Below are 20,967 nucleotides of genomic sequence, written 5' to 3' on the forward strand. Positions count from 1 at the left end.
CCCATTCTTAGAAAACTAGAAACCATCCAACTTTATTCCTTTTCTGATACATTTTCCAAGCTATCCTTAATTTCAAGTTTGAATTTTCTAGTTTTGCCAATTTGAAGCTCACATGTGTCTGGATTAAAAATATCACACCCAAAAACATTACAGAGAGCAAGGCAATGTGTGTTCACATATTATACATGACAGAATCAGACATGATAATTGCTCTGGGATTGTCAGTTTGATGAGATGATATGACGATGGTGACTCCCACCCACAGAGCAAATACTCCACAGACACAAACCCTGATGGTAGATGAAATCACATCTGTGTGTGGAGTAGTGTGTGAGTCAGCCTGCATCAGCACGCTCTGATGAGTTTTGATTGGACTCTGGAGGGTTTTTCCTATCCATCAACTGGTGTTATTCCACTCATGTCCCCACAGAAATGACAGTGTAAACGGCACCACAATTAATGATTCACACAGTTGTTGCTAGATATGTGAAAGCCAGAGGGCTGCTTCCTCATACATGAGGACACAGAGCATGTCAAGGGCTTTATGACCAGGTAACTCCACACACAAAACACGTCACTTTAGTTTCCACTTAATGTTTTTGTTGTTTTTATATGTTTCTTTGGAGTAGTTGAGGCCTTCTAGCCCTGTTTGAACACTTCCTAAGTCACCAGCAGGGGACAGTGAAGGAGCAACATCTCCTTGTGAAAGTGGTAGATTCCTCCTCCCTTTCCCCTCTCTCATTTTCTTGTGGATAAATTTGAAAAAAAGGAAAAAGGAAAGTGAAAAAGGGAAGGACAGAGAAGTGTTCGGATCTCATGAATAAACAGAAGTGAGGACCTCTGGACTCTACAAATGACAGAATTTGCTATGTGAGCATTGATTAAAAATAGATCACAAAAAGATGATGAGATCAACAGTACCATAGCCTGATGTATTTTATTTTCACTAAGTCAGTTCCTCTTTTTTTGTTCAAAATTATGCCACAAAATAAGTGAGAGGTTATGAAACTGTGCAAATCTGCAATAACTTATTTTTTTGGCCTCCTGTAAATGAAGTCTTTTCAAATCTATTTGGGATCTTGTGGTTTCCAGAGACTTGGATGACACAAGATGAACTGTATAAAGCCACATGATGATGATGATTCACTTTTTAATACTAGAGAGTGACTGCTCTTTGTAAAACACTGCTCTCCTGCAACTGTAAATTACTTTAACTGGTCATAAATCACAATAAAAGTTGATATCACACTAAACTCAAAATAAAGCTATTTAAAGAGGCAGTTTACAAAGCACAATGGAAAAACTCATAGGTGATATAAGACTTTGGATAAGTTTACCCTAACACAGGTTTTTGTGCCACTGTAGTGAATCTTCTTGTTTTTGGCTGCTGTGGTCTATTTGGTCTTGAATGAGCCTTTTTCTGTTTACAAAGAAAGGGAAAAGCTCTGGAGTACTCTAACAGAATAAAGGTGAGGGGACAAAGTGTGTGTGTGTGTGTGTGTGTGTGTGTGTGTGTGTGTGTGTGTGCGTGTGTGAGTGTAAGAGCAAAAGAGAGACTAGAAAGGAAGTGAAAGGAAGGATGTTATAGTAAAAGTGGGGGAGGAATAAGATGAAAACTCTTTGAAATTAAATAAATAAGAGTGTTGTTTAGTATTGAACATTGGTCACAGAGCAAACACAAATAAGAGCATAAGGAGGAATGCTGGTTGGGAAACTTTGTCGAGATGAGTCAGGACTTGGCATAATGTGCTCCAATGAAAGATGCACTGTTGCTCAATGACAGTGTTTTTTATTTTTTTATTTTATGGGATAAAAATTAAGCCTGGATTTAGGAGTCATTCTGTATTCTCCTCATAAGGTCTGAATTATATATATAATATATCCTTCATCATAGTGAGTCTCAGTTCACACTTCTAACTAGAAATAATGTATCATTGCTATCAGATGACTATGCAGTAACCACAGTTAACATCCAGTTTTGGTGATTTTTAAATATTCAGCCCTCTGCCTGAATTTGCATATTTTCTACTATTCTATTTTCAGGATGTTTTTGCACTTCAACCTTTGTGCAGTCGTGTGTAGCCCCCAGCCAATATGACACAAGGTCAGGACTCTACAGAGATGTAGCTCTGTAGCAGCTCCAGCAGCTCCTCTGCTCCCGGTCTGTCATAACGCGCTGAAGGCCTGTGAGTCTGTTTGACTGGGGGCGGGGAAACCTACAAAACACACACACACGCAAAGCAGAGAGGCAAAGCCTGCACTTCAGCTTATTTATTTGAATTATTAAGTATTCAAGACTCACACCCATTGAGCTGAATGTATGTTAAAAATATATATTCATAAACCTAAAAATAAGGGCTATCAGGTGCGTCGCTAGGAGTGCAAAACATCTGGGGCTTTAGCCCCGCAGACAAGAGTCCTCTATTTATCGGGGGTCCGGGGATTTTGCGAGTTTACCCATGGTTCATAGCAGTGGTCGGTTATGCTCTTCTGGTTGAACTCTGTGTTTATGCTAGCGTAGCTGTCATGCTCGCTCTAAAAAGCGTTTTTTAACAAAAGAAAGCGACAAAATGGACAAAAATTGGAGCTGGATACACTGTACGGTTGTTTTAAAAAGTCGTGAGGACAGTTCAGTCCTTGTATAAATGATTATTCAATTTGAGACATGTATTGATTATTAGACTACCTACATCCATGATTACATTCTGTCTCAGACTACACAGCATACCCTTTTCACAATGACAGTATACAATGTTATATGTAATATAACGTATCAACAGATTTGCAATTTCAGATATAATATTCAACTTGCTCGTAGGCTACAAACAGTAACGTATGTAAAAACAATAATTAACAAATACAAGGCAAAATAACATAATATAAATATTAATACTGTAGCCAAATAGCTAATGTTAATGCTAATCAGCACATATGCTACCAGCTGGAAAAAACGATGCGTAAAACAGGAAATAAGTGCAATTACAGTTAAACTTATGAGGTCCATCTTCAGCGTCTTGGTTAATGTTAACGCTGCTGCTGCTGCTGGAAGTAGCCGTCTGAGTCACAGTCGCACAGACTAGCTTTCACCTCTTCTTTGGAGGAGGTCGGTCGTAGCCCAGATAGAGCTCCGGATCAGGGTGCAGTTCTGTGGGCTTTTTATCGACGAAGTGGAAGGAGCGAACATACACTGTCTTCGGGGGATATTTTAGTCTCAAAGCCGCGAGCCACACTAATCTCCGTTCCTCTTTCCTCAGCATGGCGTAGGGCGCAGGGCACGGACATGTTTGTCGAAGTTGTCGATGTTTTACACAAGAAGTTTCTGAAAAAACCTTCAATTCTCTTGAATTGTTGTGGCAACCAGCAACGGCACTTTTGGCAGTGGCGGTCAGTCATGCAGTTGCAAGGCACAAAATCTGGGGCTATTCCCAAAACATCCAGGGCTATAGCCTCCAATGTCTAGGTCTAACGACGCGCCTGGAGGCTATCATTCTTGACTAATGAAAACTGGATTTTATTTTGATACATTGTTTTTAATAGGACTGCGATGACTCTGATTGAGAAAAAGATGGACCAACGTATATAGTGTGAGTGAATGGGGCCTCAGAAAATAAAATAGGTCCTTCTCTAAATGAAGTTAGTGCAGAAAAGTGATGAGTTAAGATGTAAAAATACATAGACAGCAAATAGGTTTAAACTGACAAAACTGCATCCATTATGGTGTTGTGTTTTTCTCATCCTACATTCGTGAATGAGTTCCGTCTTCCCCTCAGATAGCACCCTGTTCCCTCACATGTCTTGGCTGTATAAGAGATAAATTTGCTCACGGCAAGTGGGAAGACTTCTTTCAAGTATCTGGGTCAAAAACAAAAACCCACCGACTGAGAGAGAGAGAGCGGAGGGACGCGGAGGGACGCGGAGGGACGAGAGGATAACAGGGCAGACAAACAAAAAACGGCTTTAGGACACATGGACTTTCCCCACGTGAATCAATATTCAAGCCCTGATCTCCCCGTTGAGCAATGAGGCCAAAGAGAAGAGGGAGCTGAAAGACAGATGAGACAGAGGGAGGGCTGTGGGATGTCATGTGTAAAGAAGGGGATTCTCATTGGAGGCAAAGAGAAAGAGGATCGCTATGCATGTTTTGAGAAAGTAAAAGGGGGAGAAAACAAAAAAAAAACCTTCTACCCTCTGAAGCCATCTTGCTCGCATTGCCACACTCTGGACTCCAGATCTGACTGTTATTAAGGTAGGTGCTGCCTCAGGATTTAAAATAATGCAAATATGAAGTTGTGGGTGGAACAGCATTTCTATTTTTAGTTGTAGTCAGTGCAGGAAAAAGAGGACATGCATTAATGTTTTAGCTCAGTGTGAAGGCTCCATATTAGGACACATTCCTCTGTTTTTCATTGCTAAAACATTTTGAAAAGATTTTAAAATCCTTGTTTATAGTGTTTTTTTTTCCACTTCTGTAATTCCCTGCTGCCCTCTTCTAATGTGAGAATTGTGACAATTGAACACTTTTTCTGTTTTTTATCATGTTCTGTTTTCTCTCAAATATATACTCATATAATACGTTTAATTGACTTTTTTGCATTGAGATAGAATGATGCTTGTGCAGAGTTTGACACTGCTCATTTAAAAAAATCTGAGTAGTTTGGAAATGGTTATATATATGTTTATATATGTATATATTTTTGAAAATGATATAATATAATGATATATAATAATTATCATATATATATATGTATATTGGTACATTCTGGAATTAATTAATAATTCATATCTTATATTTCAAAATGTCATATGCTGCGCCCAATCAGTTTCTCAACTGCACGATTCACTACGTTTAGAATGAAGTTAGATTAAGAAAATTCTTTGTTCAGTATGCACAATGAGAACTCATTTGTTATGTTCTTGGCTTGTTTCTCTCTATGCTCCTGTGTTTAGTGGCTTTGGGGGAATAAAAGCTGTAACAAGACCAGAATGATGTCCTCCAAGTTTAAGTGGCTGATTGTGATCCAACTCCTGTTGAATGAACAGGCTCTGTGCAGGGTCCCACCTTCTCTGGCTCCGAAAAACTCTGTGCTTTCAGGAAACGACTTCCATGGAGAAGTGGAAGAGACAGCAATACAGGATCATCAGTCTCTCCTGGGATCCCAACTCCAGCCTGGTCTCCCCTCTGTGGAAATTCCTGGTCCTGTATCGGTGGTTGCACAAAAAGAGGAGAGAATCCAATCTGCCAAACGTGTAATATCAGACCTAAAAGGGAGGCTTCAGGGGCTGATTCAAGATCGTTTCCACATCCAGGGTAACGTCAGCTGTGAGGAGCTGCTGTCTGCCAGCACTGTGGATGACCCATCATCCTCCATGTTCCCCCAGGAGCTGCTGGGTCTCTCTTTGGTGCCTGTGTTGTTGATAGCAGGCTGCTCACAGGAGGCGCAGACTCTGGTGCTCAAGCTGTACGATCTGCTGGGAATGGAAGATACGGAGGAGCTCCTGATGGAGGTGGAGGGTCTGATAGAGAGGAGGATGAGCAAGTCTGCATCTACGCTTGCACCTACATCAGCAGCATCGCCTTCAGAGCGTGATGAAGCCGGACGCCACATAGAGGCTGTGATGTTTAACATCCAGCAGCTGGCCATGATGGGAGAAGGTGTGTCAAAGCAGGAAGGGCACTGTGAGGGTTGGACCAGGGTGAATGCAACCACACTGGTAGGAAGAGCTGTGGACGGAGTCACAGCTGATCTAGAGGAGGCTGTGAACACCTGTGAGAGACTGGGAGTCCTGTGTGCTGGTGTGACCAGCAGTGGACTACTCAAACCTGGGAGGTATCAGGCAGTCTTTAGGAAAGGAAGTCGCATCCTGCCATCTGAGTCCACAGAGTATGAATGCTGGATCCGTCAGTGCAGTGCAGAGGAGGATGTTTCGATCCCTGCTGCTTCAGGTCGAAGGATGAAGCGAAGCCCCCAAAGGAGCTGTATCAACAAAAACGAGGAGCGTGTGTACAACGTGGTGGAGTGGATCCCCGCGGTCAGCACACTCTACAACCTCGGCACAGCTGTGTATTACGCCTCAGTCAACTGCTCGGAAACAGCCAAGGAGAGAGCCATCCTCAGCGCTGTTGACCTCAGCACGGATGCGCTCATGGTCGCCACGGGAGGGACTGCAGGGGTTGCAGGCTATGCTCTGGGTGCAGGGGTGAAGACTGGTGTGAAAGCTGGCGTCAGGTATCTGCTCAACTCCATGAAGGAGGAAGACGACGTGCTGGTGAACCAGTTCAGCTGGGAGGAGGGCGTCATCACCATCCAGTAGACTGGAGGGTCAAGAAATCGGCCTGTGAAGCTTTGGCAATAAAAATTGTTATATTTAGTATATTCATTTTTTAAACAATGACACGGGATAAATATTTGTTAGCTGTTATGGTTGAAGAGTAACAAATTGGTTGTAACCTATAATTTGAAGACAAGATGCAAATGGTTGCATTAGTCAGTTTTGAAAGGGAAAATGCTTTTTTGTGTGACTGTGCAAGTGAAGGCGTCAGTTAGTAAGTACATTTAAAGGCCTAATTTGCAGGATTGCCGCTTGCTGTTGATAAACACATTGGTCAAAGCTGGCCCCTCCCCCTTATCAACGGTAGAGAGAGAGAGAGAGAGAGAGAGAGAGAGAGAGAGAGAAAGAGAAACAAATGAACAAGCCAACCCACACCTTCTCAACCCTACAGATTTTATATGAATGCAGCTGTAGAGCAGGCCTTGGCTCTCTGTTCTGTGTGTATGGGTGTGAAGCTTCCCCCACCGTCGGTCAAAGAGACACACAGACCTGCAGCTCTTTATAAAGGACTGAGAGCTCCTGCACTGTTTAGAGAGGCACAGATCTATCAGTGACTGGGGGCTACGCACCACTGCCTGAAGGTTGAAGCCCAAACCATACTGACATTTTTTTTTTTATTCAGGCAGAGACCATCCACAAACTTTTAGTGCATGATAAGTGGTGATTGAGATCACATTTGTATAAATCCTGACATGTTTATAGGGAAGGGGGAGACAAATCCTGCATATTATGCCTTTAAGAATTTTTTAAAAACATTATTTAGAGACAGGATCTAGCCTAAAATGTGATGAAAATTACAAATTCATTATGAACAATAAAAATAAGCTCATAATGTCAGCTTTGAACCTTTTGTGTTGTAGAAAAATAGCCTTGTTTGTGTATAATAAAGTAGTTGAACAATTTATCTTATTAAGCAGCAACTTTTGAAGAACTGGTCTCAGGAAAGTAAACCTTCAATCCCTCAAGATTTTTCTTTTTGCCTTCCATCCAGCGCAGTGTCTTTACTTCTGTTCAGTGTCTTTCATTACTCTCACAGTTTGTCATGTCATGTCACATTCTCACCTCTGGTGTAATTGCAGGGACAATAGACGGAGAACTAAAGTTTGTGCTTTTGTGTGTGTCTTTCGTAAATGTCAATAAATTGTACTTTAAATCTGTGTGCATACAGTGATCATCAGTGTTTTATAAGGCACTCAAAGGTTGTACTATCTGGAAAAACGGAATAAAGGTAAATTACACATATAATTAAATTAATTTGTATACTGCATAATATAGGTTGACCACTTACCAGTTATTATATATAGGCTACATATCCATTTCTTTATTTTTCAGAAACAGGGTTTCTTTTAATCTTTAATTCCTGATAAATTAATTTCAAATTGTATAACCATTTCTTTGGCGCTGATGCAGCTCACAATCTGCAAAGTAACTTACAAAGTAAACAAAAAAGAAATCACTTCTTCCTCACTCCTGCTCGAGTCCTCAACCTCCTCTCCATGCAAAACAATTCAACACATCATGGTCAATCATGTCCATGTATAACAACAAACATTTGATGTGCTACAAAGGGCCAATAATTAAAAGTGAACCTCAATTTCAAGTGCTGGTTAAACTATTTTAGATGATTACAATGAAGGCAAATTTATTTTACTCTTGATCTAAGGCCCAGCTGAGCATCATAAAGAGAGCTGAGTAAATAGTGACAGTCAATAAAAGATGCCTCTTGTGATTCTGAGCACCACCCTATGAACTTTGCTCTTATATATACCAAACAGCTAAAAAAGTCTATGACTCTTACTTTCTTAGACTATTAGTAGGCCTGATGAATCCACAGTTAGAAGCTGCCACTAAAATATACAGTATAACATACTTCATTAGGGCTCTAAATGTAGTGGAAAGAGATAAGGAACAAACTGGGCTCTGTTTAATCAGATAAGCCCGACAGAACACTCAGCCTGCTTCCTGGTAAGGGAAAAAAATGCTGTGATTTAATTAGAGGAGCTACACTAGTTTAAGATCTATTTAATAATGTTAGATAATAGGCCTGTTTGTCTGGGGGGAAAATAACTGCGGTTTCAAATCTCTTTCTCAGGTTTTCCCAGCTATCCCCATATATAACAATGTTTATTTATGCTGTTATCATATGCAGGTCAGGTCAGAAGATGGCTGAGCAGGTGTGCTGATAACAGATTAATACCTTCTGATGACTGCAGGCAGCTGGTCGAGGTAAAATTGTGTGTTGAAGCTCCAGCAGCAATGTGACTATTTATTTATATACAGTGTATGCTGTGTAGCTTACATTGTGCTAGAAATGAACCCAACTGGGTTCGGATGACTTTCATAAGTCTGGACAACGCTGCCATGATGATGAGTTTCTGCATGGCAAATTTAATTTTGTGTCATGGACGACATCTACTGGTGAGAGCGGGAACTGAAGGGATGAATAAAATAAATGCTGTTATTCTCACAAAACTAAGATGTCAACAAAGAGCCAGCTGTGGACTACAAGATAGGTAAACATGTATATCAAAGCAGTCTTTAGTTTCAATGATTTCCTTTTCAGATGGCCTATAATAGATTCACCATTGAACCAAACTTAACGACATCGTCATTGGACCTGAAGACTGCCATGATACACGTTTTTAAACATATGAACGTGACTGTATATACTGTATACTATGAGTCGACTGATTATTGACTATTATTGATTATTTATAAAATGATGATGATTATGTTTTGTGATTATCAGACTGTGTATGTAAGTAGTGTGTTTTTTATTTGATCGTCAATTAAACATATTGACTAAAATATGCTAATTTGCTACTGATGCAGCATGTAATCTGCAAAGTAACCTGTATATAAATAAAGTAAAATGTATAGTATTTACCTCCAATATGTAGTGGAGAGGAAGTATAAAGTAGCAGAAATGGAAATACAAGTACAAGGTACCTCGGAACTATACTTAGAACAGTACTTGATGTACTCAACCTACTGGCACTCATCACTGGTTAGTCACTGGAGGTTATTTATCATTTAACAACACCAGGGTTGCAAAACGAAATTGTGTTTGAGTCATTTTTAGCGAGTCCACATCACAGAAAAATAAACAAAAAAAAAACAAAACTTCTTCATACAGGTGAGTGTGCAGGATAAATTGAGTGTGATTACCAGTTATTACTACCAGAGTAAAAAATAAAATAAATAGGCCTTAATCAAATAAGGAGCCGGGGGAGTGGGTGGTATTGCAAGAAAGAAAACTAAGAATTTCCGTGGTGACAAGTCCTAAATGTAAGAGAAAAAACTCTGACATTCCTCGAGATAAAGTCATACATGTGCTGTGTGCGCGATGAGGTTCAGCTGACTTCGCAAGACGAGGCGATGTGGTTTTCTTGACAAAACCCCCCACTCCGTTCATTGTAAATTTTAACCTCAGTAAACTTCCGAGTTTCCTCGGAATATTCCCCCTCCCCGGACTCCGTTTTCTCTTTTTTCGCAATGGCCCTTCTGCGCCGCCTTACTCGGAAGACGGAACTGTTTATTTGGAAAAATGTAAATTAAATGATACAAATGCACACATCTCACACAATCTTCATATACATTCATATTCATCAACTATTTAAATAATATGATAGAATATGATGATTTTTGTACACTTCACCTCGTATTACAATCATTTACAAGTCCACTATTACTTCATTATCCGACCGCTACACTTTCTGTATAAGAAAACCAATATGAAAACTTCTACATGCTTAATATCAAGTAAATCATGAAACATGGTGCGTTGTTGTCAGAATCAGACAATAGTTATAGCTATGAGAGAGACCTATTTTGTTGTTTCCTGATCCGGAAGTGAGCGCGTCACATGTTTGTATCATCACTCTCACAACCTTATTTCTCGGGAAATCCTCGGACAGGGCCATAAGTTTCTATTTTGTTCACCACGCCCCCACATGACTGATTGACGTGGAAGTGGACCAACAACACGTGTTGTCTTGTGTCCGGATCGACCAATCAGCTGCTGACTCTGAGCTCACTCAGAAACTGCGCGACCTGACTCTCACATTTCGGCTCTTTAACTGCGTTGACGGCAGCTGTGTCAGAGCCAAAATGGCACCCGAGGTTCGCTTGAGAAGAACGGCGTGGGCGGGATTAGTGGTTATCCAATAAAGAAGAGAACCAAGTGAGGAAGACTGAGGAAATAACATTCACACGCCTGTCGTCTGTTTGAAGTTGTTTTGCTCTCCTAACATCGACGACAGCTGGCTAGTAACTCCAGAAAACAGAGCTAGCAATAGCTATGCACTTGTTTTAACACCAGTTAGCTAGCTAATAAGATATTTCGAAGCGGACTGGGACTGACAGCATAAAGTGAGGTGAGTAAATGTGTTGTTGCTGATGGGTCGAGCCTTGTCTGCGTTGTTGACAGGCAGTCTCTCCAAGGGTCTTCAAACCTACAAATAAAATACGCTCCAGTAGCTTTTTAAAACGTAATTCGCAGCCATAACATGTTATTAAGTAAGTACACAGTAAGTGCAGGTCGTCTTTTGTGAGTTTGCACTTTGCTCCCTAAACTGTTGATTGCAGACTTGAATGAACGAGACATATTTTAAGATTAAACGGCCCTGTCTCTTTGGTCAGATAAGCACAAGTACTCATACTGTGTACACATGTGGTAACTGTGTTTTGATGTTTCTATGTATGTTGGTGATTTCCTGATTAACCTTAGGATGGCTCAGTGGGACAGACTGAGGCAGCTGTCTGATGTGTACAGGCAGGAGTTGCATGAGCTCTATGACAGGGATGCTTTACCCATGGATGTTCGGCATTACCTGTCAGTTTGGATAGAGAAGCAGGAGTGGTAAGGCAGCATCCTTTTACCCCTTCAATTATCCAACCCACACTATGCCATTCAGCGATGCAGTACATTAACTTGCTTGTAAAAAACTGCTTGTGTCTTGTTTTGTTCTGTAGGTTACGAGCAGCACAGGACCCTGACAGGGCCATGGTGCTGTTCCAGGACCTGCTGTCGAATCTGGATATCCAACACAGCCGTTTCGTACAGGAGGAGTCATTCTTGCTGCAGCACAACATCAGGCGCTATAAACAGAACTTTCAGGTTTGTGTGGATGGGATTTGTGGAAAAATAAAACATCTGCGGATCTGCATTTTTGTTTTCAATTGGAAACATCATGAATTTGAGGACAATAATGGTTCTGATCAGCTCTCTCAGTATTGACGAGAAAAGCCTTCTTGGTGTTTTTTTTCTTATATTACCCTGCTTGTGCCTGCCTGATAATTATGTGACTCTGCCATCCATCTGACCTCTCTGTCCTGACAGAATTACCAGGATGACCCGTGCACCTTGGCAAGGAATATCCTGTGGTTTTTGGAAAAAGAGAAAGAAATCCTGGACAGGGCTGATCTTGCTGAGCAGGTTGGGACAACTTTTCCTTAACTTAGTGGCATGTCACATTTATAACCCTGGAACACACCCTGCTGCTCATACAATAATATAATGGCAACAGCCTCCAAATGAGTTACAGGCATTAGGCAATATAACATCTGTTATTTTTAGAAGCAAATATTTAATGGTGTAATTACTTAATACTTTGCCCTATCTTGGCTGCCTATACAATACAACTCAGTGGTCAACTGTTAGGTTATATATTGACAGGTGGACTGTGTGTTTGCAGAACTGTTACTTAATTCATAACTTGTATATATTTTTAAAAAGTTTATAAAATGATATTCAACGTGTTCTTTGTATATTTAATGATATGTTTTGAACTGTTTTCAGTTGTTCAAAGAAATATATTTAGATTTATCAAAAAGGATCCACTTGTAATGAATACAAACTACAGGACTCAGTGTGTGGGCTAGAAATACTTTCCACCAAGCAGTGATATTATTTTAACTGGCACTCTCACACTTATTATTTTCTGTCCAATAATATTATCCTGTATCACAACTCAAAAACCATTTGTCTCTGTTCCGGTTCCTCCTGCTCCTTTGCTTTGTTTCAGGTCCAGTTTTTGAACGTAGCACAGGAGGCTATGGAGATAAGCAGCCTGCAGGACCTTGAACGTAAAATGGCTGGCCTCAGGAATGACATGCAGGTGTGGATTATGTTTCCTCATGCCATTATGTTGTGCTTTGAAGATGACAGAGATTACAGTTCATCATTATTATTTTTTTGACTCTTTACTTGTGGGATATAGTGCATGGAACACACAATGTCATGTCTGGAGGAGCAGCAAGATGAGTTCGATTTTAAATTCCAAACCTACAAAATGGAAGGTAAGGTGATTAACAAGGTGTGGTTATATTTGCATGCTTTGATAATGTTCTCTGACGATGAGTAATAAAGTGACATGAATCACAGCTGCACGTTCTCATTCGTTTTTGTCTGTCTTATGTGGAAACTGTGACCCCGCTGCGGAAAATGTCATGCAGCTGTGGTAGACGAGGCTGTGAAGAAAGAACAAATGAAATTTTTTCAGCAACTTATCAACAGACTGGATGAATGTAGAAAGGTATGGACTTATAAATATTTTTCGTTAACACCTCCATCTTTTAAATTCATTCCCTATTTTATTGTTTAAGTCCAACTTTTTTTCTCATACAACCAACTTCTTAGAGCACACTGTCAGACCTCCATAAGCTGCTGGACAAGACTGAGGAGCTGATCAACTTGCTGGTGAAGAAGGAGCTGGTGGAGTGGCAGAGGAGGCAGCAGAAAGCCTGCATTGGTGCTCCAGACAGTGTATGTCTGGATCAGTTAGAGACCTGGTATGTCCATCTTCACCTGCAACATCAATCTTAATTTTTGGTCCTTTGTTTTTTTTGTTGTGTCAGTAAATCCTCTGCAGATAAATTGTGTGGCTTAAAAGCAAGCTCCTAGTCAGCAGAGAAATCATGAGAATCGTTTTTTCCATTTTGTAAGACCTGTGTCAACATCAACACTTGTCCTCTTGTTTTGTAGGTTCACCTGTGTGGCAGTGTGTTTGTTCCAGGTGCGGGAGTTTCTTAGTAAGCTGGAGGAGCTGGTTGGAAAAGTGTCCTATGCCAACGACCCTGTCAAGGCCCAAAAACCTGCTCTGCAAAAAAGAGCAGACACTCTTTTAAAAGACTTACTCAAGAGGTCTCTATTTTAAAAAGCATTTTCCTACTCTCTCTTGCTCTCTTATAAGTTCCCTGTGAAACTTTCTGACACTTTTCTTTTACTGTTTTTTTTAAAGTTCCTTTGTGGTTGAGACTCAGCCATCTATGCCTCAGGGGAAAGGACCCCTGGTGCTCCGCACAAACGTCCAGTTCTCTGTCAAGACCAGGTCAGTGCCACTCCAGGCAGTCATTACAGTGATGTGTCTTTATTTGAATTTACTTTTACATATATATATTCATATATATATATATATACACATTAAATGTATTGTGCTACATACTGTTCCCTTGAAATTGTGCCTGTTTTGTTTTTTTAACATTATATGTTTTAGTATCTTAATTTCCCAGTTCTAAAATCTAACACCTGACTTTCAGACTTCTTGTTAAGTTTCCTGAGCTGAACCACTCCATGAAAGTGAATGTGTCCATGGACAGGTGAGGTTCCTTCTTTAGTTTCAGTTACTTTCACAACACACAGAGCAAATGAGCAGCCGTTGGTTCTTGACTTCAAACAATAGAGGATGGTGTTTCGTTGCCCGCCTGTGGTCATTGCTCTGTTTTTCTCCCCCTTGAAATTAGGGAGGCTCCTCAGATCAAAGGGTGAGTATTTATTTGAGAGAACTTTAGCATCCATATCACTTTGGATGTTCAGAAGAACTGAAATAAACGTTCACATTTTATGCAAATTTTGATTTTATTAACCTGTTATGTTTATAGATATCGGCGTTTTAATGTTCTGGGGAACAACACCAAGGCCTTGAACATGGCAGAGAGCCAGAGTGGAGGCATGGTGGCAGACTTCAGGCATCTGGTCAGTGATAATGACTTAAGAGCAGAAAAAATATGACGACTAACAAAACTCTTCACAACAATTTGATATAACGCCTGATATCTCAGGTAGTAATATTATTGTTTTGTGTACTATTATTTGTCTGTAGACTCTGAAGGAGCAGAAGTGTGGAGGTGGTGGCAAAGGAGCCAGTGATGTGAGTTGACTTAAGGAAACCTGAAGATAACATCTGTGCTTAAAGTAGTGATGTCACGATAGCAAAATTATGACTTTGGTACGATACCTGCCTAAAATATCTCGATACCGATACTGAAACGATACCACGGCGGAAAACTAAAACATCATCTAAAATAATGGCATACATTTTAGATGACAGAATGTGAAACTTAAAATGATTTATTTCTTTTTTTATTATATATATATATTTTTGTAAAAGCTGCTGAGCTTTATCGCTTCTGTATCTGTATCCAAGAAGACAAGTGTCTTCTTGTTTTGTTCATTTGTATTGTTTGCTCTCAGAGATTATTAAATAACCTGATTTTCCATTAAAAGCTCAGTGCTTGTAGTAGAAAAAAATGAACAGCACATTAGCTACAATTTTATTCAGCGTAAAAATAATGAACATAAATGACATTAACTGTAAGTCTGGCAATTCATAAAATAAGACAATGCTTTATTCGTCCAACAAAGGGGAAATTTGCAATTTGCATTTCATGTTGATAAAGTTCAAACCCTGGACTATCAGCCTTCAAACTACATTAATGCACTAAAGTACAACACAAATGATCCAGACCTGGTGGAGGTCTGTGCTCCAATCAGACCATTTTCTAATAATATAAATTACAATATATATTATAGATTATTTACAAAAATGTACATGCTATGATGATATTACTAGAACTGAATGACTTAAAATAGATAATTTAAGTGGTGTTGTTGATCAGCATACTTGTGAACACCAGCGCATGTTATGGTTCATGTTACCAGTGTGAACATTGAGTTTGCATACAGAGATGTGTGGAACCACATCGGACTGTTCAACAGTTAGCTTTACCCCTGACTGCCTCGTGCAACTCTGATGGTGAAAATAGTTCGCTTGTCACAAAAAAAACCTCGCTTGATTTACATCTGGGGGATATTTAACATTATATTATCTATCGTTAACCTGCAGCTCTTTGAACTCTTTGAGCAAGTCCGCATGTCTGTCAGCTGAAAGTGGCATGAGTGCTCCTGCTGACCGTCCTAGGCTTGTTGAAAAAGCAGACGCGCGGAGCGAAATATGGAAATATTTCGCTTACGTTGCAAACAGTAATGGCAAGCCCACGGACACCACAAAGCCCATCTGTAAACTATGCTTTAAATCCGTAAAGACCATAGAAGCCAACACGTCTGTGTCGCTCTGCTCTGTGACCGTCTGTCACCGTGAAACCACGCCCACTCTAGCTGCAGGTAGTGAGGAAGCAGAGAGAAGCTGCACACAGACACGCTGCCCCGCTGTCGCACAAAGTTCATAAAGTACCATTACTAATAAAACGTGAAAAAGTATTGTTCTTAACGGCTGGGTACCTTTCTAGTATCGGTTTACTGTGCAATACTAGCTTAAAGTTATTCATAATTAAAGGTGATATGAACAACCAAATACTGATCTGTGTGTGTGTGTGTTTTGTGTTGACAGATTTCTCTCAGTGTCACAGAGGAGCTGCACATCGTCTACTTCAACACTGTATTTGAGCAGAAGGGCTTGTCTGTTGAGTTGCAGGTGAAGTTTCTTCTGCTTCTTTTCATGTTATATGGTTGACTTGAATAAAAATGGCACTAACCAGCAAAGTGTTTAGTGTACAAATGTTATCATCGTTTTTATTGTTTTTTTTTATCATGGAATTATAATCTAAAGAATGGTTGTTTCTCCCTGGCAACTAACCTAGGCCTGCTCCCTTCCGGTGGTCATCATCTCCAACTCCAGCCAGCAGCAGAGTGCCTGGGCTTCTGTTCTCTGGTTCAACATGATCAGTCAGGACACCAAGGTGCGAGATGCCATGTAGCATATTGCAGCTTATTATTGGAATTTAATGCTCGACATTTATTTTGAATGCATGTGTTAATGTGATCACTTCCTGCAGGACGTTCTGTTCTTTGCCAACAGTCCTGCAGCTGCTTGGCCGCAGTTTGGAGAGATGTTGAGCTGGCAGTTTCTCTCTGCCACTAAACGCGGTCTGAATGATGCTCAGCTGGAGATGATTGCACACAGACTATTTGGTAAATCCTGCCTCAGTTTCTTAAGTTTTGCTTATTTTGTGGTTAACTGATTGGATTTTCATTTAAAGATTAAGAAAACCCTGAAAATGTTAACATATCTTTATTACAGTTTTTCTTGTATCATTGGGAGAATGCTAGATTTTAAAAAGAAAATCTCTCACTTTATCACATTTACACTGAGTGTTGATGAATTTTATTTGAATTATTTAAACAGCCAGCAGAACTTAGTTCCCACTGATTTGTCGGATTAGGATTATGATATGATAACACTGCATGCAATAATTTATCATCTTCCATGGCTTGTGAGCACATATTATTACAGATTATGTCAGTGAATGAGAGTTGAATAATGATTTATTTTCTATCCGACCAGGAAAGAAGCAGAGCTATGACAACTGCAAAGTAGCTTGGTCAAAATTTAGCAAGGTAAGAATACCAAATGAATCTGAGTGATGAACTTTAACCCCAAGAACTCAACTTGAAATACCTCTGCTTTGGTGATCCTCTGACTTCTCCCTCTGGTTTCACCATGCAGTACACAGCTTTAACGCTGAAGACATTTCTCACACCTCTCGAGATATATATTCATTATTGTACTGAGCCCCTGATTTGTCCTCTCATGCCATCAACAGATCGAAATGACAGGTTGTCCAATGTTTTGGTCTATTTACATTTATTTGTATTTATTTGTCATGTATTTTGTGTTCTACCGAGCATGGTAAAGTAAGATATTAAACACTGGAAGCATTACCTGCTAAATATGAGCATATTTACATCACCATTTTGATCAGATCAACCTTACTGTTTTTTTTAAATAAATTCATTGTGACCAACTTGGATTTATTTTAAAATCATGCTGCACACCTCAACTTTTATCCATCTTACAATTTGGATTTCTTTACAATGAACATTACAGCAGCAAAGAGCCACCAGCATAGCTTCTTTCTGGAAAGACTATGTATCGATGACCCTTCTCAATCTATTTTGTCATAGGAAAATCCTCCCGACACTTTCTATGTGTGGTTTGATGGCATCCTCGTGATGGTGAAATCATACCTTGAAGACCTTTGGAGGGATGGGTATGTTTTCTCAACATTTTCTAACCTGGGCTCAATACAGAACAGTTCAACTGATGTCTTTAACTCCAGATAAATAGGAGAAGTTTGTTGTTTTTCATGAACTTTCTATCTGCACTGTAGCCACATCATGGGGTTCGTGAGCAAAGGCAAAGAGAAATCCCTCCTCAAGAAAAAACAGAGAGGCACGTTCTTGTTGCGCTTCAGTGAAAGTGTCATTGGAGGAATCACCTTCTCTTGGGTGGAAACAACCATAACTGGTGAGATTTGTTTTACTTCATAATGACCCAAATAGATTCTTTAGAGTTTGGCGATTATAGACAGAAATACAAACAAGCCTCCTGTTCTTTCATCTGTGAATGATCATCCTCCATCTATTGTAGGTGAGCCTGACGTTAAGACGGTCCAGCCCTTCACCAAAACGGACCTTTCCCAGATCCCTTTTGTTGAAATCATCAGAAATTTTCAGATCTTAGAGGCTGAAAATATCCCAGAAAACCCTCTTCTGTATCTTTATCCCAACACCCCCAAAGACGAGGCTTTTGGAAGATACTACTCTGAGAGGACTGGAGGTAAAGACATCAAATGATTAATTTTGCTTGCCACAAAAACCACACCTCACATGTCATTTCATGTTTTACCTGTGTTTTGCAGTAGTCATTGGTAAATTTGTGCCAAATTGATAGCGTTGGAAAAGAATGTGACACTTAGAATCACATCTAAACTCTGTCTTTCAGATGACAGCCCTTACATAAAGTACATCAAAACAAAGCTGGTGTTTGTTTCAAAAGAGTAAGTATATCATTCCTTTTTTTCAGATGATTTACATCTTTCTTGCTTGTTTGAATAAGAAAAAAACGTGTTGTGTTCTAGATGTGCTATTTAAACAAAAACAACAACCTAAATTGCAAACTAAAAATGCACATACTTCATGTAAGAAGCAGTGTACCCACGCCCTTTTTCCCTTTTCTGTCATGAGCAACTGGTTGTAATGACTGTTTGTCATTGGTCATGTAGGAACACACTGGATGCTAGGTCACCCATGTCCTGTGACATGGCACAGGGTGAAGGCCTGGAGCCAATGAATGGCCTGTATGGAGAGGCAGCTGGTGAGTCATGGCTCTCCTTGCTGTCCCATCCAGCTGAAAATCCCATCCAACAAATCACTCTCCGTTCGTCGAAAAGCTCTGTGTTGCCGTCTCTATTTTGGCCTTGTGGTGTAGTAAAATCAATGTGGACAATGCTTTCTATAAAGATGTCAGGCACAGCTGTGATATTAGTGAACTTCTCACTTGTATCCTACGGGGCTGTTGGCTGCTTCTACTGAACATAAAATCTAACAGCTGCAGAGGTGATTGGTTTGAGAAGCATGCTACTAACACATTAATTTAATTTTGTAGCTTTTTCATTCTACCTTCTGATGCTTAAGCACTTTAACACTGCTTGGTGCAAGTATGAAAATCACTTGAATGTCACTTTAAAATATAGCCATAGGTTGATAGGTGATAAATCATGAAATCAAAGGAAATATGGATATATTATTGTTGTTATTATCATTATGAGGAATTGTGGTAGTGATAGCTTTTTGTTTGACGATGATTGAATATACAATCAGTTGCAAATACATTTGTCATTGCTTGGAAAGGTGTTGATGAAGACAATTCTGGAGCTAATTTTTTTGCTTTCACAACAGTAAATATCACGCTTGATGCCTTGTGCTAGACTGCATGCAGATCCTTTGATTGATCCTCCAAGATTTGGGTTAAAGCAAAAGTTATAAACTTCTTTAAGGATCACAAAATATACCTGCCCGCACCTCTAAAACTCACTAATCAACAAATTTTATTTTGTCAGCTAAATCCATTCAAAAACTGAAGTGTAAAAACAAAGACTTGTGGTCTGTGGTTATGTGCCAGGCTGTTTCTTGGCCACAACCAGTCAACCTCATGGAGCGAAGAATACATAGTCAATAAGATCTATATGAGTTTAGAATCACTGGTTTGCGGCTTTATTAGCATTCGACAGAGCCAGGCTAGCTGCTTCCTCCTGTCTCCAGTCTTCAAGCTAAGCTAAGCTTAGTGGCTGCTTGCTGTGGCCTCATATTTGATACTTGGTGAATACTTTAAGTATAAAGTTGACTTAAAGTTGCAATGTGGATTTTCAAAAGTATGAGGGCTGTACTGAAGTACAGGGAAAATCCTTCCAGTTGATCTTGACAAACTTGGAGATAAATACAAACTTTAAAAATGAGTGTCTTGCGTTGCAGTCGCTATTAAACTCTGCATGCAAAAAAATGCAGAAAATCTAATCCTTTTGGTCCGTATGGTCCTACCTGTTTTCTTTGGAATGTGTAGCACATCACATTTTTGTCACTCTCATTTCCTCAGTGAAAGCAGTACCAGAAATAACAACAGCCATGAATACAGAAACACCATCGTTCTCTTGTCTCTTTCTCTGCTCTCAGAACAAAACGACACTCCTCAGCCTCTGAACTCACCTCTGGAGATGTATCACCCTGATCCCATGCTGTCTGGCTCTCCTACAACCCAAGAGGAGGATTTACTGACATATCTCAATAACCCCAACCTCTTTGGTGACTGTGACATCTTGCAAAATGATGTGGGGCTGCCTGAATTGAGTCTTCATGGATTTAATTGCCTGCCCCCACAATCCTGTGGAAGCATTTTCCAGTGAGCCTCTGAAGTCTGTATTTTACCAAACCACTCATCATTTATCATGAGCTTTTCTTTACCAATTACGTTACAACATCCATGTCACATAATTGTAGCATACATAGCGAAACCAGTGTTAACTGCGATAGTTTGCTCTGAATATTGTTGTACCTTTGTGGTACTTGGCAGCCCCTGTGCTAATCCTGACATGCAACATTTTAGAATAGCTGTTTCAATCAGCAGTTGAATGCCTGTGTGCACTTTAAAATAATTCACATTTTTTAAATCTGCTTTCATCATGTTGTACTATTGTCAAAAATGATTCATTGAGACTATTGAGAACACAAAAGAGGCACCAGTCTGCCCTCGACCCCTCAACTATCATGCTTCAGAAACATTTCGGTATCCGGTTATGATATCACATTAAAGGAATGTGTTGGGAAAAGTTTATAAGAGACATTGTACATTGCAGACACTGCACTTAATTTATTGTTTTGATGTTTAATGTGAGTTTCCGTTGTGGTTGTTTTTATGTTGGTGCCTACACTTTTTGATAAACTGCTGACATATGGTACTTGCCTCCTCTAAGTTAGTTATATGCTATGCTTTTATATAACCCTGCTCATTTAAACCAATAAAGGGGAGCTTACTGGTTGTGTGTTCAGTTTTTAAATTCAAA

At 39.8% G+C, this 20,967-nt stretch overlaps 2 protein-coding genes across 3 annotated transcripts; both read left to right on the forward strand.

The window, feature by feature from the left end:
- Positions 1–3,880: 3,880 nt before the first annotated feature.
- Positions 3,881–7,487, forward strand: apof (apolipoprotein F). The gene is made up of 2 exons (XM_030421500.1): positions 3,881–4,246; positions 4,948–7,487. Exon 2 carries the CDS (start codon positions 4,984–4,986, stop codon positions 6,310–6,312), a length of 1,329 nt encoding a protein of 442 aa, XP_030277360.1. The 5' UTR covers positions 3,881–4,246; positions 4,948–4,983; the 3' UTR covers positions 6,313–7,487.
- A 3,004-nt stretch (positions 7,488–10,491) lies between these two features.
- Positions 10,492–20,967, forward strand: stat2 (signal transducer and activator of transcription 2). 2 transcript variants are annotated; one of them, XM_030421135.1, is made up of 24 exons: positions 10,493–10,706; positions 11,060–11,191; positions 11,305–11,449; positions 11,672–11,767; positions 12,357–12,449; positions 12,552–12,630; positions 12,787–12,866; positions 12,971–13,122; positions 13,316–13,474; positions 13,572–13,661; positions 13,870–13,929; positions 14,074–14,094; positions 14,212–14,305; positions 14,433–14,480; positions 15,960–16,043; positions 16,210–16,308; positions 16,405–16,540; positions 16,914–16,966; positions 17,534–17,619; positions 17,740–17,876; positions 18,000–18,188; positions 18,354–18,408; positions 18,634–18,725; positions 20,081–20,967. In XM_030421135.1, the coding sequence occupies exons 2-24, from the start codon at positions 11,061–11,063 to the stop codon at positions 20,308–20,310; spliced, it is 2,409 nt and encodes an 802-aa protein (XP_030276995.1). In that variant the 5' UTR covers positions 10,493–10,706; position 11,060; the 3' UTR covers positions 20,311–20,967. The 2 variants fall into 2 exon arrangements, with proteins under 2 accessions (XP_030276996.1, XP_030276995.1); XM_030421136.1 differs by lacking the exon at positions 18,634–18,725 and having other exon boundaries at positions 10,492–10,706.

This window comes from Sparus aurata, chromosome 6, assembly GCF_900880675.1.
Source record: "Sparus aurata chromosome 6, fSpaAur1.1, whole genome shotgun sequence".
Classification (NCBI taxonomy): Eukaryota; Metazoa; Chordata; class Actinopteri; order Spariformes; family Sparidae; genus Sparus; species Sparus aurata.

Coding starts and splice junctions, on each gene's coding strand:
- apof (XM_030421500.1), top strand. CDS start 4,984: ATGATGTCCTCCAAGTTTAAGTGGCTGATTGTGATCCAACTCCTGTTG.
- stat2 (XM_030421135.1), top strand. CDS start 11,061: ATGGCTCAGTGGGACAGACTGAGGCAGCTGTCTGATGTGTACAGGCAG. Junction 11,768..12,356: donor GGGCTGATCTTGCTGAGCAG/GTTGGGACAACT, acceptor GCTTTGTTTCAG/GTCCAGTTTTTGAACGTAGC. Junction 12,867..12,970: donor GACTGGATGAATGTAGAAAG/GTATGGACTTAT, acceptor CCAACTTCTTAG/AGCACACTGTCAGACCTCCA.